This window comes from Nelumbo lutea, chromosome 5 (assembly GCF_056320005.1).
Source record: "Nelumbo lutea isolate HS-2025 chromosome 5, American lotus-T2T, whole genome shotgun sequence".
Lineage (NCBI taxonomy): Eukaryota > Viridiplantae > Streptophyta > Magnoliopsida > Proteales > Nelumbonaceae > Nelumbo > Nelumbo lutea.
Genome location: NC_142688.1, coordinates 77,392,466 through 77,406,419, shown reverse-complemented (window position 1 = coordinate 77,406,419; position 13,954 = coordinate 77,392,466). Strand labels below are relative to the sequence as shown.

The window sequence follows — 13,954 nt, the reverse complement described above, 5'->3', positions numbered from 1 at the left end:
TTCTTCACATAAAATTCAAATATACCTAACTTCATATGCCTTCCAAGTACCCTACATATCCAGCCCCAAAATCTGTTTTTTTTTTAAGAAAAGCTCAACTACGAGGGTAGGACGGGGTACCCATTGGATAAGGTGAATCATTTTGTTCCATTCACATGTGAGACATTGATTGATTCTTGGCCGTATATACCTTATGATAGGTGTATTAATTGCTTTTAGAGGAAACAAAGAGATAAGGTCAAGGAGAGAGAGATATTAATTTTTGTTAGAGGAAACAAAGATATAAGGTCCAGGAGAGAGAGATATTAATTTTTGTTAGAGGAAACAAAGAGATAAGATCCAGGAGAGAGATATTAATTTTTGTTAGAGGAAACAAAGAGATAAGGTCTAGGAGAGAGAGAGAGATGAATTTCTCAGAAGAGAAAGAGATAGTAATCGTTGGAGGTGGAATCTGCGGCCTTGCCACTGCTCTCGCCTTACACAGGTAATTTATTCCATTTACCTTTTTCTGAAAAAACGCCTATTGAAACAACACTGATCTGTTCGCTTGATTCTTGAGAACTAAGAAACTAACCCGTTCAGTGATTAAGCTTTTCTGCCTACCCAGTGATGATGGATTCAACTTCCAACCAGCCTTCTCCAATCATTGTAGTGAAACAGCCTAGCTTGTCCCACTAACAACCAATCCATGCACTTTGGTGAACTCATATCTTGCCACCTGTGAAGCTTAAGCATGGTTACTCAAAACTCTATCCAACCAGCTGATCTGTACATTATTTGTAAATCTTCTCTTTAACATTGAAGCTTTTCTTCACTGCCCAAGTAAAACCAGAAGGCCGGTTCTGATCATCTACAGATGCTAACTTTTTTTGGTTCCAGATGATCAAGTGAGGAATCATGCATGTGATGGTGACAAGTGGCAAACTATGGCCCCCAAAGATGCATATATCCGTCCTCTCTCCCTAAAACCCTAGATGTAGTATTAGTCTGACTATGGACTACTTAATTGCACAACTTGGATTAGCATACATATCACATGGATGAACCAGAGGGCAGAGGGTGCAAGTCAGACTAGGTTAGGGTAGATCGAAATCAACCTTAGCCCAACCTAAGGTGTTGGAACCCCCATCCTGAACCCGGTCCAACCTGACATTTAACCCAATGTAATCATCCTTAACCCAACCCAATTTAAATTTCTCAACCCTAATCTAACACCCAATCTGAAGATAAAATCAGTTCAGATTGCTGAATGCCTCAGGTTCTACCCAAATCCAACTTCCAACCTGAGTTAAGTTGGATTCATATATTTTCAACCTTGACCGTAACCTAAATACGGGGTTTTTCACTGTTTTTATGAGTTAAGAATAGGGATGCAACTTGGGCGGACTTAGGTTGGGCTTAGGTCCAAATTTGAATAGGTATGGCCAAAAACTGAGCCCAAAATAGTGTGAAATGCTTACTCAGGCCAACCATATCCCTTACTCAGCATAAGGGATATCCCCTTGTTAATAGAAAAGGACTAACTGGTGGGATGTAGTCCTCTTTATTGTATGATTGGTTTCATACAATACTTCACTTGTGATTGGTTTCATAGCTCGTTCCACATAACATGTTGAGCAACACATCTCAAAGCTGTCACGGAGCTAATTGTCAAGGCCTCATGCAGCTCTCAAATGTGTTGAATAAGCCTATGAAAACAATCAACAAGCAACAAAAAGGCAACAACTACAGGCACACCATGTAAAAATTCATGTTGTATTGCATTAATGAGTTAAGTATAGACATATAGTTGATGTATAAAGGGATTCTTGTGCTTAACCTTTACATCTCAATTCCCTTTTGACTACCTATGTCCCCCTTAGGAGGATGTTAAGTTTTTGGGGTTCTGACAGAAAGATATATCAAAATGGTGAAAAATCATACTTGTAATTACAATATTGTAATTGGAATTCCTTATATACAAAATACATGCATATCCCACCCGAGACATACACAATAACACTTAGATAATAAGCTAAGGACATGGTGAAGAAATCAAACGTGATAATCTCCCCTACTCGATTCGATCTACGTCTTTGGAGATTGGTTTCAGCTCATTCCTTGGATCAATTAATGAGGGTGGAGGATTCTTTAGTTGCTTCAAGAAATTTGGCTCCTCTAAGGCCTAGGCATATACCTGGGTGGTATGTATAAAAATAAATTATTATATAAAAATTATTTTTTATTTATAAAAATAAATTATTATATATATAGCATTTTTATTATATATATATATATATATTTATTACTTTTTTGTATGTATGTATGTTTACATGTATATACTTATATGTAGAAGCTCGATTAGGTTCGCGAGCCTCACAAACCAAACTTTATTAGGCTCAAACTTGGCTCAATTAGCAAACAAGCCTGTATATTGAGGTCGAGCTTGGCTCCAAACTCGGTGCCAACCCTAATATTAGGGATCCCCGTGTTTAACCTTTACATCTTAGTTCCCTTCTGACTGTCTACCTCCCCCTCAAGAAGATGTTATGCTTTTGAAGTTTAAATCAAAATGATGAAAAATCATACTAATAATTACAAGAATGCCATTATCATTCTCTCATATACAAAATACATGCATATCCCATTCAAGACACACACAATGAAAAATCAATCGTGACACAAGTGGTGGTATCTTATATACTGTCATGTGGGGTCAGGTTGGACAAAACCAGGCTTGGGCTACCTAAGGCCTCAATTAAAACCCAACCCGTGTAAAAGCTTGGTTTTGGCCGGGTTTGGCTTGTGTTTTCCCTGCCAAGTTTCAGCCATAGTTCTACATGATGAACGTCCTCTTTTGTCACTCTCTTTTTATATTCTCCTTTTTAATGAGGAAGCAATATTAAGGATGCACTCATGGTCCACTGGCATAACATGTGGCATTCATAACATGGAGAACTCGTCTTCCCATGGGTTATCAAACTGCCTGTTCACACTTAGTGCCCATTTGAGAGGGCTTTCATGCAATAGCTTTCAGACTTTGCATTATGCGCCCCATACATGAAAAGCCTAGAATCTATCTTTGATGAAAAGCCCATAAGCCTAAATATACTTTCATTGAGCCAAAAAAGTGACTTTCTGCTCAAGCCATTTTAATAGTTTTTTTCAAAGTGGTTCAGTGAAATTAAAGCAGTATAATCAAAGCTAAGTCCCTACTAAATAGGCCCTCCATCATAAAATTAAGCTTGTTTGAGAAATCTTTTCTTTTCCTTAACTTTATTTTTAATTTTCTCTATTAACTCATCTCATTAATAACAACGTTTTGCTCTAAGCTACCATGCATTTGTCTCTTTTTTTCTTTTTTTCAGAAAAGGAGTTGATAGTGTAGTTCTAGAACGAGCAGACTCTTTACGTGCTACAGGAGCTGCAATTGGCATATACACAAATGGTTGGCGTGCACTGGACCAGCTAGGAGTGGGATCAAGGTTGAGACAAAAAGCTATCCCCATCCAAATGTAAGCTTTCTCATGTCTTTTTAAAAAAAAAAAAAAAAAATCATGTGTGGTTAGCATACTGAAGAGCTTTTAATTTGATGGCCTTAGACCAGTTCATTGGACTGTTTGATTGTTGGGCTGGGCCTGTAAGAACTTGTGTTCAGTTTGAAAATTCTGGACCAGCTCTACCCATTAATTAATGAGGCTAAAAATGAAACCCTGTACAAGAAATAGCTATTGAAGGTTAAATTTTCAACTGCTTATCAAATTATGGCTGCAAATGGATCGAATTAATAGGGAGATCCAAATTTGATTTGTTTTTACAAATCAGATCTTATTCATCGCATTTATATCAAATTCGGCTTGTAATTGGATATTGAATAGTATAAGTAAATTAAACTAAAAATGATCAAAACATTATATGTTATCCATAAAAAGAACTAAAAATTACTTTGATATTGAATTTCATAAACAATTTGAATTTAAAATTACTTGTATGAAATTTGAATCTATTACAATTTAGTAAAAGTACAACATTCAAATAATATTTACTTATAGATACAAATATAAATTTCCATATATGTGAGTATGAATATTTAAATAAAATCAAATAGGATAGGGGTGGATCCATATTAGATTCAAATAATAAATGGATCAAATTGGAAGGAGTACAAATACAAATTTGTAGAGTGCAAAACCTTGTATTTTGTATTATTTTGTATATATTTTTATGATACATATTTAAATTTATACTCTTTCCAAACTGAGCCCTAATGAAAATTAAATTCAAATTTGGACAATCAGATACCGTTTACAGCCTTATATCATTTATATTTGGTTTGGAATATGGGAACATGTGCAAACCCAAACCAAAGCAAACCTGTTAGACAGTGTATGCATTTAGCTCCAATCAGATTGATGTACAAATACATTTATTGTAAATAAATAAAAGTACATTATTGTTTCATGTTGATATTTGTATATTTTTGTGAAGTTACCTCTTAAATTTGACATTTATGAGACTTGTGTTAATTTAGAATGTTCTCAGCCGTTGGATAGACTTGGGGAGTTTATCCTACCAAAGCTAACACTGATTGTGCTGCCAAAGAAGTTGGGGCAGCTTGTCTTAGTTGTTAGGGTTAGACCAAAAGCACATGCAATGTGTGTTTGGATTAAATATTGAATCCGAACCATTTTCCAGTTATGCCCTTGACCTCTGAGATAGTTGCACATAACCCCTAGACTTGATTATGGTACTGCATTAAATTAGGCCGAATATCATTTAAGTGTAAATGTTGGGCCCATATTGAGCTCATAGTGATGTGCTCAAGGTTCGATGCATTTACTAAGGAATTCAGTCAGGCCTTTTTCACAAAGGTAGGGCCCAACCCATGTGAACTTATGTGAGGTTATTGTGGCGTCCCATGCCATACAAATCATGCTTAATTAATAAGATTACGTTGTCATGTGCTCTAAGTCAAATCTGGGTTTGAAAATGGGTGTGGAGCACCCATACTATTAAAACAATAAAGCTTATCTTGTAATAGATTCCATATCCAAATTAGGTTTGAATAATCACCTAATTTGATTCGGAGAAGTGCTTCATAAAGAGATAAAAGAAGAAGAGGGCGAACTAGACTAGATTACCACTTCTCTTGTTCTCTCTTCTTTCCTTTTGTTTTCCAAGAAACCTTATCACGACCTAGGCTTTCAAGGATTGATAGATATCAGTTTTCTTCTGATTTTGCAAGAAAAATTCAGAGGAACTTCAGACACCTTCCCTAGTTTGATCCAAGCAATTGGGTTATAGTTTTGTTGAAAAAGTGCGTTGCTAAATCAACTTCACCTACACACTACGTCATCTTTAGCGGAGGCTGATTTTAGGACTAAGTTGAGTGAACTTCCACCTTGGGATGTGCATTTGTGGTATCCATATCAGGTATAAATCTTCCTCTTTGATTAGTTTCAAATCTGGTCCGGTTCAGTGCAAGACCGATCCTAAAAAATGTAGTTTTTCAAAACATAGAGAATTCAATACCTAAAGGATTATGAAACTTTTGAAATTTCATCTAAACATCTAGAATGGTTCAACAATGCCAACCCCTCAGTGAGCTGAGATTAAAATGGATTCATGAATTGCAAACCCTAGGCTTGGTTGAGGATGGCTAGAGTCAGCCAGGGTACATCAAGTTATATGAATCTCTAGTTCAAGTACTTTCCTGCTTCGAAATGTATTCCAGACTAGGATTGCAACTTGAGCAGGCTCAAGTTAGGATTTTGACAAAATTTGAATGGGCCTGGTCGAGAAGGCCGAATCCAATGCAATGTAAATTCTTTAAATCAGGAACTCGACTTACACCCCCATTCAATTCTATTTATTAACAATGTTGCAAGACTCAGACTGGACTTAAAAACTAGAATGGTTATTGGGCCATGGTTTTACTGGTCAACTAGATAGTTAGCCTGTTCAAATCAGAAAAAATGATATATAGAGGCAATAAAAAAATGCCTTTAAATATTATATATAATTATAAGGTGGGAGAGGGACTCAAGGTTTTTTTTAGGTAAAAAGAAAATTTATGAAGGAAGAAAAGAAGAAAAATGCCACAGAGGTGTAAGAAATCACCTCAGGAAATGTAAAAAAAAGTCCCAAATCCCAACATCCTCGGGAGCAACTTAAGGATCTTTTTACATATAAACTGATTTTTTACATATAACATGATTTTTTTGTTCTTTTTGTTTTTTTTTTTAGGCTCAGTTTGGAAGTACAAATATAAATATGTAGAGTGCAAAACCTTGAATTTTGTATTATGTTAACCATTATCAAAAGAACTACTAAAAAAAAAAAACTGGGGAGGACTTAACCCACCTTGCCCCAAACCAAGAAAAATATATCTCTCCATTACAAACTTGGCCCAAACCCACCATAAAGGAAAATACAACCACTAATCCAAATACAATACAAGAGCATTGATATAATCCTCTCGAAACAGAGTATTGAAAGCATGAGGAAGGTGAGTGTAACCATCCAATAAGACCAAGTTGTTTTCATCAATACCTATATATTAGCAAGATGGTCAGAACAATGGTTCTCCTCATTTACAGTATGGATGAAAACAGTATTCATACCAGTAAGCATTGTTTTAATTGTCTTCATTGTATGGAAAATCTACCAAGGAGGAGAAAGGTTTTAATTCATTATTATGTCAATTAGGTTTGAATTGTCACTTTCCATTTCCCACCTCAACTGAGAATATATCATTATTGCAGCAAAGCTGAAGACCATGCAAAAAGAGAAAGGAATTATGCTTGAAATGAGGTAGCATAGCCATAAAAGTTTGAAAAATCAAACAAGAACCATCCATCAGCCTTTCTAATTATAACCCCACTACCACTTGCTCCTGGGTCACTGTGGTTAGCCCCATCTACATTTAATAAAAATTCAAATAAAGTAGGGAATTTCCTAAAAACCAACCTAATTTTTCTTCTTTTTCCTGCTTTTATGGGGATATTAAGATAATGAAGCACCTAATTGGGATCATTTGATTTAAGATCTTACTATAAAGTATCGATCTCAACCAACCGTTTTTTACAAGGGACTAGTACCCATCACCTTCAAACAAGATTTTTTTTGTTCATTTTTGCTATGTTTGGTTGGAAGGAAAAAGTAGGGAAAGAAAAGAAAAGGTAGGAAAACCTTCACGAATCTTGTATACATTTCTCTACCTTTCCTTTCCTTTCCCTATTTTCTCCTTCAAACCAAACATAACCTTAAGGAGGATGCTCCCTAAATCATTCTTTAGGATGCTCATTAAATTCTTTTTACTAAAGTATTCTTTTTGTGATGCTCATTAAACTCTCAGCCTCATTCTACACCTCGCCCTAAGGCTCCATTTGTTTGCAATGGGAATTTGAACCTGATATGAGATACAAATTTTGCATTAGGTTCAGTTTTTCATCCCTTTATTTGTAACTATGGCTGTGTTTGGTTGCAACGAAAAAAAAAAAAAAACTGATGCAAAACCATGGCAGTGCAAATGATTTGAGTGTAAAATTTTGTGTTATTTTTGTTTCAAATTTTAGCTTATTTTGTTTGGTTACAGTACAAATGAAGTAAATTAAGACATGAAGCAGAACAAGGTAAAATCCAGAACAAAATTAAACAAGATTTTGCATTTTTTACATTTGCACTCCCATGCATTTATACTAGTGAAAATACATTTGCACTGCAACCAAACACAGCCTAGTAGGTTGCATTCCTACTTGATGCAAAATTTGCACTTTTGTCTTATTTGTATCAGTTGGCAATGCAAATTTTGTATCTAAAAAACTGATGTAAAGTTTGCATCGCTTTCCTTCTTTCCCATATAAAATGGGAACTACATCAATTTGTATCCTATTTCGGTCCTCTCCAAAAAACTCTTCCACAAGCCTCCATTCTCTTACATATAAAGTGGGGACTGCATCTTACTTCCTATTTTACTTACACAAATAAAGTCAAATCTGAAACAAAAATAAACCAGGATTTACAGTCAACCCATTTGCACTCCTATGCATTTACATATCATTTGCACTGCAAACAAACTTATGAAATCATTGCACCTTGCGTATTTTTCTTGAAGACTACAAGTGTTTTGATGAGCACTTTAGTTATGCATGTACCTAGGCTCAATATGGGATGAGTGCAAATACAAGGTTCAGAAATACAGTGTACAAGGTTTTGCAGTGAACATATTTAATTGTATTTACACTCTTCCCAAACTGAACCTAAAATGCTGTATTTCTATTTTTTCAGTTTAAAAGTATAAATTCTTTTGTTAGATATTAAGAAATTATTATTATCCAGGGTGCGGGAGATTTTGGTGGACAACAATCGGCAACAGGAAACGCCAATAGGGTGAGTTTTGGAATGGATGATGTTTATTTGTTCTTATGGTTCAGTTTGGAAGGAGTACAAATACAAATATATATGTAGAGCGCAAATCCATGTATTTTGTATTATTTTGTACATATTTGTATTTGTACTCCTTCCAAACTAAGCCTATATTATTTAAAAAGGGTACTAAGCTTTTCCCATTAATATAAAAAGAGATATATTCATTTCATTGTATCTTACCATATTTAAAACACACACATACACATTTATTCAAATATTCATTACATCTTTATGGGATGGGAAAGGAAAAAAAAAAGAATATTCTCAAATATTCTTTCTTTCCCATGTTTGGCTTGTGGATGTCATGAGATGGGATGAGAAAAAAAGCGGAATTATAATTCTCAATTCTTGAGATGTGGAATCCCACCATTTTAGTAGAAAATAAATGAGAATAAAGGGAGAAACTTGTTTAATAGAAAAGACATCTTCCATTTAGTAATTTTAAGATTTAATATTAGACCCATGAACCATGATCCATTAATAAATTATAAATTATTCAATAGAATATTAATAAAATAATTTTAATTAAAAGTAATTAATAAATGAGTATATAATAAATAATAATAATTAAGTAATAATTCTTTACTAATTAACAAAAAGTAGTTAATAATTAAGTCAGTATATATGTATGTGATTAGTGAATAAATTAAATAATTATTTTATTATTAATTTAGTTAAATAATAAACTATAATACTGTTAATTAACTAAAAATAATTAATAATATAAAATAGTTATTAATTAGTTCATAATAAATATTATTATAAATAAAATATTAACTAAAATTAAAATATTAATTCTTCATTAATACTTAATTAACTTATTAATTATAAAATTAATTAATAATTAAATTAAAAATATTACTAATTACTTACTTAATTATTTATTTATTGTTATTGTCGCTGATTTTACCACTATTTCCCTTTTTGCAACCAAACAATGGAACATAAAAAAATTTCCATCCATTTCCCTTTCTCATCCCATCCCATGCAGAATGGGATCTGTTCCTCACAAATGGCCATCTCACAGGCACATCCACCCTGATAGGATGTGTGTGTGTGTGTGTGAGGTCGGTGTGAAGCACCTTGTGTGAGAAGCAGATCCGGCCTCATCGCATGCTATCCCTTTTCATTCCACCAAAATCTTCCCTCGGACCAATCACAATCTTAATCAAACAATATAACTTGCAACTATACAATAAAAAAAGAAAAACAATAGTTATATAGAGAATAATCTGCATGATATTAAAATTTCAGTGATCTTTGAATGAACTCTCTTAATGAAAATTTTTCTTTACTCTTGCAGGAAGGAAGAGCTTAGATGCGTGAAAAGGAGTGACCTTGTGGAAATCCTAGCTGAAAACTTGCCACCTGAAACCATACGATTTGGATGCCAGATCGTTGCTGTCAAATTGGACCCTCTATCTTCCGATCCGGTTCTACAACTTTACGATGGAACCTTCATCAAGGCCAAGGTAATTTATGTTTTTCTTCTGCATTTTCTATGTTTTTTTTTATAATTTTTGTATTTTATTATAGTTTATGTTATATTTTTGTATGTCTTATTAATTAATGATAAAAGACAAATGGGTTAGGCGGGTTGAACTGGATTAAGAGTGGGTTTGAGTTGCACCCAACCTATTTAAATTTATATAAAAGGACCATTAACGGGGTTGAGAGGTCAGACAGGTTGGGTTAAAGTCCAACCCAAACCCGGTCCATCCAAACCTGCCCATTGCCACCCCTAGTTGTACCTTTCTACACAATTTTATGAAATAGACTAGAACTGAACCACTTATTATTTGGGATAATCAGATCTGAACTGACTACACCAGATTATATTTAGCATCTATAATTACCTATTATAATAACTTAGAACTGCATTTTTTATAATGCAACTTATATAAGAATATAAATGATAGTAAATAGTAAACTGTTTACATGTAAATAAAACAACTATCTTATATAATTAATTGTATATGAAATTTACTCTTTTAGACTATTATAATTAAACATTATAAGAAAGCGATGAAATTTTATATATTATTAACTACACAATCGATTTAGAATAACAAAAACCAGTCGCGAACCATCATTAATTGGGATACACGCCATACAACCAGAATTGGCATAATCAGTTTGTTTGGTTGGGTAGACCCAACAAATTGACAACCTGATCTAATCTGGACCAGGTTTAATAGAGACTGAATCAAGGTTTAGAGGGAAAATAAGGGAAAGATATGACAACATATACAAGGTTTGTAAAGATTTTTCTGTTTTTTCTTATCTTTCCCTACTTTTTCCTTCAAACCAAACACAGCCTTAGAGTTAGGGGATCAAAGTAAAATAAAAAGTATCAGGCCAATCGTTTCGCTGTTTTTTATCCTGTATGTTGATATCTTAAAATATTAGTGGACCAGATCCTTATTGTTGGCTTGATCTGGATATTGAACCAAGTAAACCAAATTATGATAATAACGATATGGATAATTCATATCAGATGTACATGAAATTGTAGTTTCTTTACCCTATGTTTGGTTTGAAGGAAAAAATAGAAAAAGGAAAGGAAATGAAACCTTTACAAATCTTATATAGGTTTTTCTGCATTTTCCTTCCTTTCCCTACTTTTTCCTTCAAACCAAATTTATACAACCTTGGCAACATTTGTGGTCAGACCAGATTGAAAAGCAAAAACCTCTCTAATCATTTTGTTTCGTGTAATTCACGGATGAATTACAGGTTGTGATCGGAAGTGATGGAGCAAATTCCGTGGTTGCCGGATTTCTGGGTCTAAAAGCTACGAAACTCTTATCTTATTGCGCAATAAGAGGTTTCACCAATCATCCCACAGGTCATGGACTTAACAATGAATTCATTCGGACAAAAAGAGAGGGCATCTTTCAAGGAAGAATTCCAGTTGATGACAAACTTGTTTGTTGGTTTATTGGCCGACAATGGACTCCTGAAGGTGACACAAGCTACACTCCTACTTCTCATTTATTCTTTGAATCTTGAGTAGCGAATCGTCTGCATCTACATAATTGAAGGTGTATTCTTATTGGAGATCCAAACTTTGCAAGAAAGGTGTTCAGATCTCCTACTCACAAGAACTCTATCCACAAAACACTATAAACAGTGGCACATTAAGAACATCTCTCATATTTATGTGTTACCATTTACCATTTACGGGGAGATGTTCCTGATGTATTGGATCCGGTTGGGTTGGCAAAAAAGCCCTTAATTTACACAAAAAATTTTGATTTCCTCCCCAACCTGGTTTGAAACCCACATAACTGAATCAATTATTTTTATATTTTATTACACTATCTATTCAATCCTACTATTTGGGCTTTTATTTGTTTATCATTCATTATTTGTATATTTTATTTAACCGGGGGAATGGTTAAACAAGATTCATGTAACCAACTTCAGGCTTTAAACTGTGATGATTTATATATTTTATTCCCTTCTCTATGTTAGAGAATAAAATCTATTCAAAAGCCTCACTTGACAGCCTAAGCTTTTAGGTCGAATGGTTCTCCGAGATGATATATCAGAGCCACTTTGACCAAGGTCTAGTATTTGATTCTCGTCACCCTCATTATAATTAATTAATTAAGTTTCAGCATAAGGTATGAGTGAGTCTGTGCTGTGCATGCTTCAAGCCCAATAGGCTTTCATGTGAGGGGGCATGTTAGAGAATAAAACATATTCAATGACCTCACTTAGCAGCTTAAGCTTTGAAGTTGAATGGTTATTTGAGACTCTAAAATGACATTTTTATGCTAAGATGATGAGGATTGAAGGGCAGAGGCATCAGTTGCACAGCCAAAGATATACACACTATTCAAAAGACCATTTAGCAATATTTTTCTTTTGTTTTCTTCCTCCTGTTGAAGGCTGAAGGGGGTTCTTGTATATGATACCATCAGTTGCACAACCAATATAATTACTCTAAACTTTAGTCCAAAATTTGTTGGTAATTAATCTTGAGGCATTGATTAATTATTATAAATTAATTCTCTCCAATTTCTTATCTCCTTGGATGTACATAAACAACAGATTCAAGGATTTCCAAAGACCCTAAGCTCGTTAAAGAGTCTGCAGTGCAGTCAATCAAGGCTTTTCCACCAGAGATGGTAGAATTGGTAAAGAATAGTGATATCGACTCAGTGAGTCTTGTTCGCCTGAGGTACCGCACTCCATGGGACGTCTTGCTAGGTAGCTTTAGAAAAGGAAGAGTTACAGTGGCTGGAGATGCCATGCACGTAATGGGTCCATTCTTGGGGCAGGGTGGTTCGGCTGGCCTGGAGGATGCAGTTGTACTTGCTAGATGCCTGGTAAAAGAAATTTCTTCTGTTGTGGGTGTAGAAGGATGCCAACAACGAAGAAAGCTTATGCCAGAGATCAGTGTACTAGAGGCAGCGCTCGATCGGTATATTAGAGAGAGAAAGATGAGAATTGTGAGGTTGTCTACACAGACTTATCTTACAGGGCTGCTGCTTCGGACGTCAGTACCGCTAATCAGGTTTTCACTTCTCATTCTCCTATTTGTTCTCTTCGGCAACTCACTTGGGCATACTCGTTATGATTGTGGTTGCCTTTGATATCACCCTTCATGGAGTTAGTGCGCCAACATTGCTTAATAAGAAGCACAAGAAATGGATCTGTAATGGCTGTAGTTAGTGTGCATGTCCCATGAAGTTTTATATCCCTTCAATCACAATGAATTATATGAAGGATCACCTGTAAAGCAAATCAAGCAGCGGACTGGTTAGCGCACGAGTCTCCCTCATCGGCCCTTTTGGTTTTTATCAATATATAGATAGATACACTAGTGACCTATGACCCGAAGGAAATAATGGGTCGGCCTCCGGGTTAGTTTTTAAAACATTGTTTATCAAACTTATTATTGTTTAATATTTTAAATATATGATGTTAAAAATGTTCCCAAATTTTTTAAATTTCTATATTTTTTGCATTCTATACATTTTGGAATTTTATTATTTAATTGTGACAACATGGATTAGCTCATTTGGCCCAAATGGTTTAATTTCTTACCACCACCAGATGAAAATACTATTTTTTCTAGGTAGATTTTAAGAATATAAGTTTTTTATGTTATTGAAATTATTAATTTATTATGTATGGATTTAATTATAGAATTTAATGATGAGAAGAAACAAAAAAACCTTAAATATATGATTCAGTGAAGGTGAATGCAAATTAATACCTTAAATGTTGGATTTAATGTGAGAGAATTGAATGCATTGAATATCTTACAACTACTTAATATCAATAATTAATTACCCTATTTGTGCTCATTTTTTATCAATAAATTTAAACATAAAGGGGTAAATTTTGTCCTCAAAAAATTCTAGAAATATTCTTGGAGGCTATTCATACTTTTTAAAGTAGTATAGATTTATGTATGTATGTATGTATATCAATTTTTGAGAATGGAAATTAGCCATAAAGTGTCTATGTCCCATAACCACTACTCAACCTCAAGATTCCCTACAAAGAGTGCCCCAGAGCAACCCCCCCC

General features: G+C 34.2%; 1 protein-coding gene across 2 annotated transcripts; it reads left to right on the top strand.

Annotated features, from left to right (window-relative positions):
• Positions 1-218: 218 nt before the first annotated feature.
• On the top strand, positions 219-13,361 carry LOC148852991 (monooxygenase 1-like). 2 transcript variants are annotated; one of them, XM_088943080.1, is made up of 6 exons: positions 219-484; positions 3,348-3,494; positions 8,320-8,370; positions 9,713-9,881; positions 11,146-11,374; positions 12,469-13,361. In XM_088943080.1, the coding sequence occupies exons 1-6, from the start codon at positions 405-407 to the stop codon at positions 13,011-13,013; spliced, it is 1,221 nt and encodes a 406-aa protein (XP_088799206.1). In that variant the 5' UTR covers positions 219-404; the 3' UTR covers positions 13,014-13,361. The 2 variants fall into 2 exon arrangements, with proteins under 2 accessions (XP_088799206.1, XP_088799207.1); XM_088943081.1 differs by lacking the exon at positions 8,320-8,370 and having other exon boundaries at positions 275-484.
• The last annotated feature ends 593 nt before the right edge of the window (positions 13,362-13,954 follow it).

What these genes read in the sequence shown, in the direction of transcription:
- LOC148852991 (XM_088943080.1), top strand. Translation starts at nt 405, where the DNA reads ATGAATTTCTCAGAAGAGAAAGAGATAGTAATCGTTGGAGGTGGAATC. An exon ending in ACTGCTCTCGCCTTACACAG is followed by an intron (nt 485 to 3,347) that starts GTAATTTATTCC and finishes TCTTTTTTTCAG; the next exon opens with AAAAGGAGTTGATAGTGTAG. An exon ending in GAACCTTCATCAAGGCCAAG is followed by an intron (nt 9,882 to 11,145) that starts GTAATTTATGTT and finishes GATGAATTACAG; the next exon opens with GTTGTGATCGGAAGTGATGG.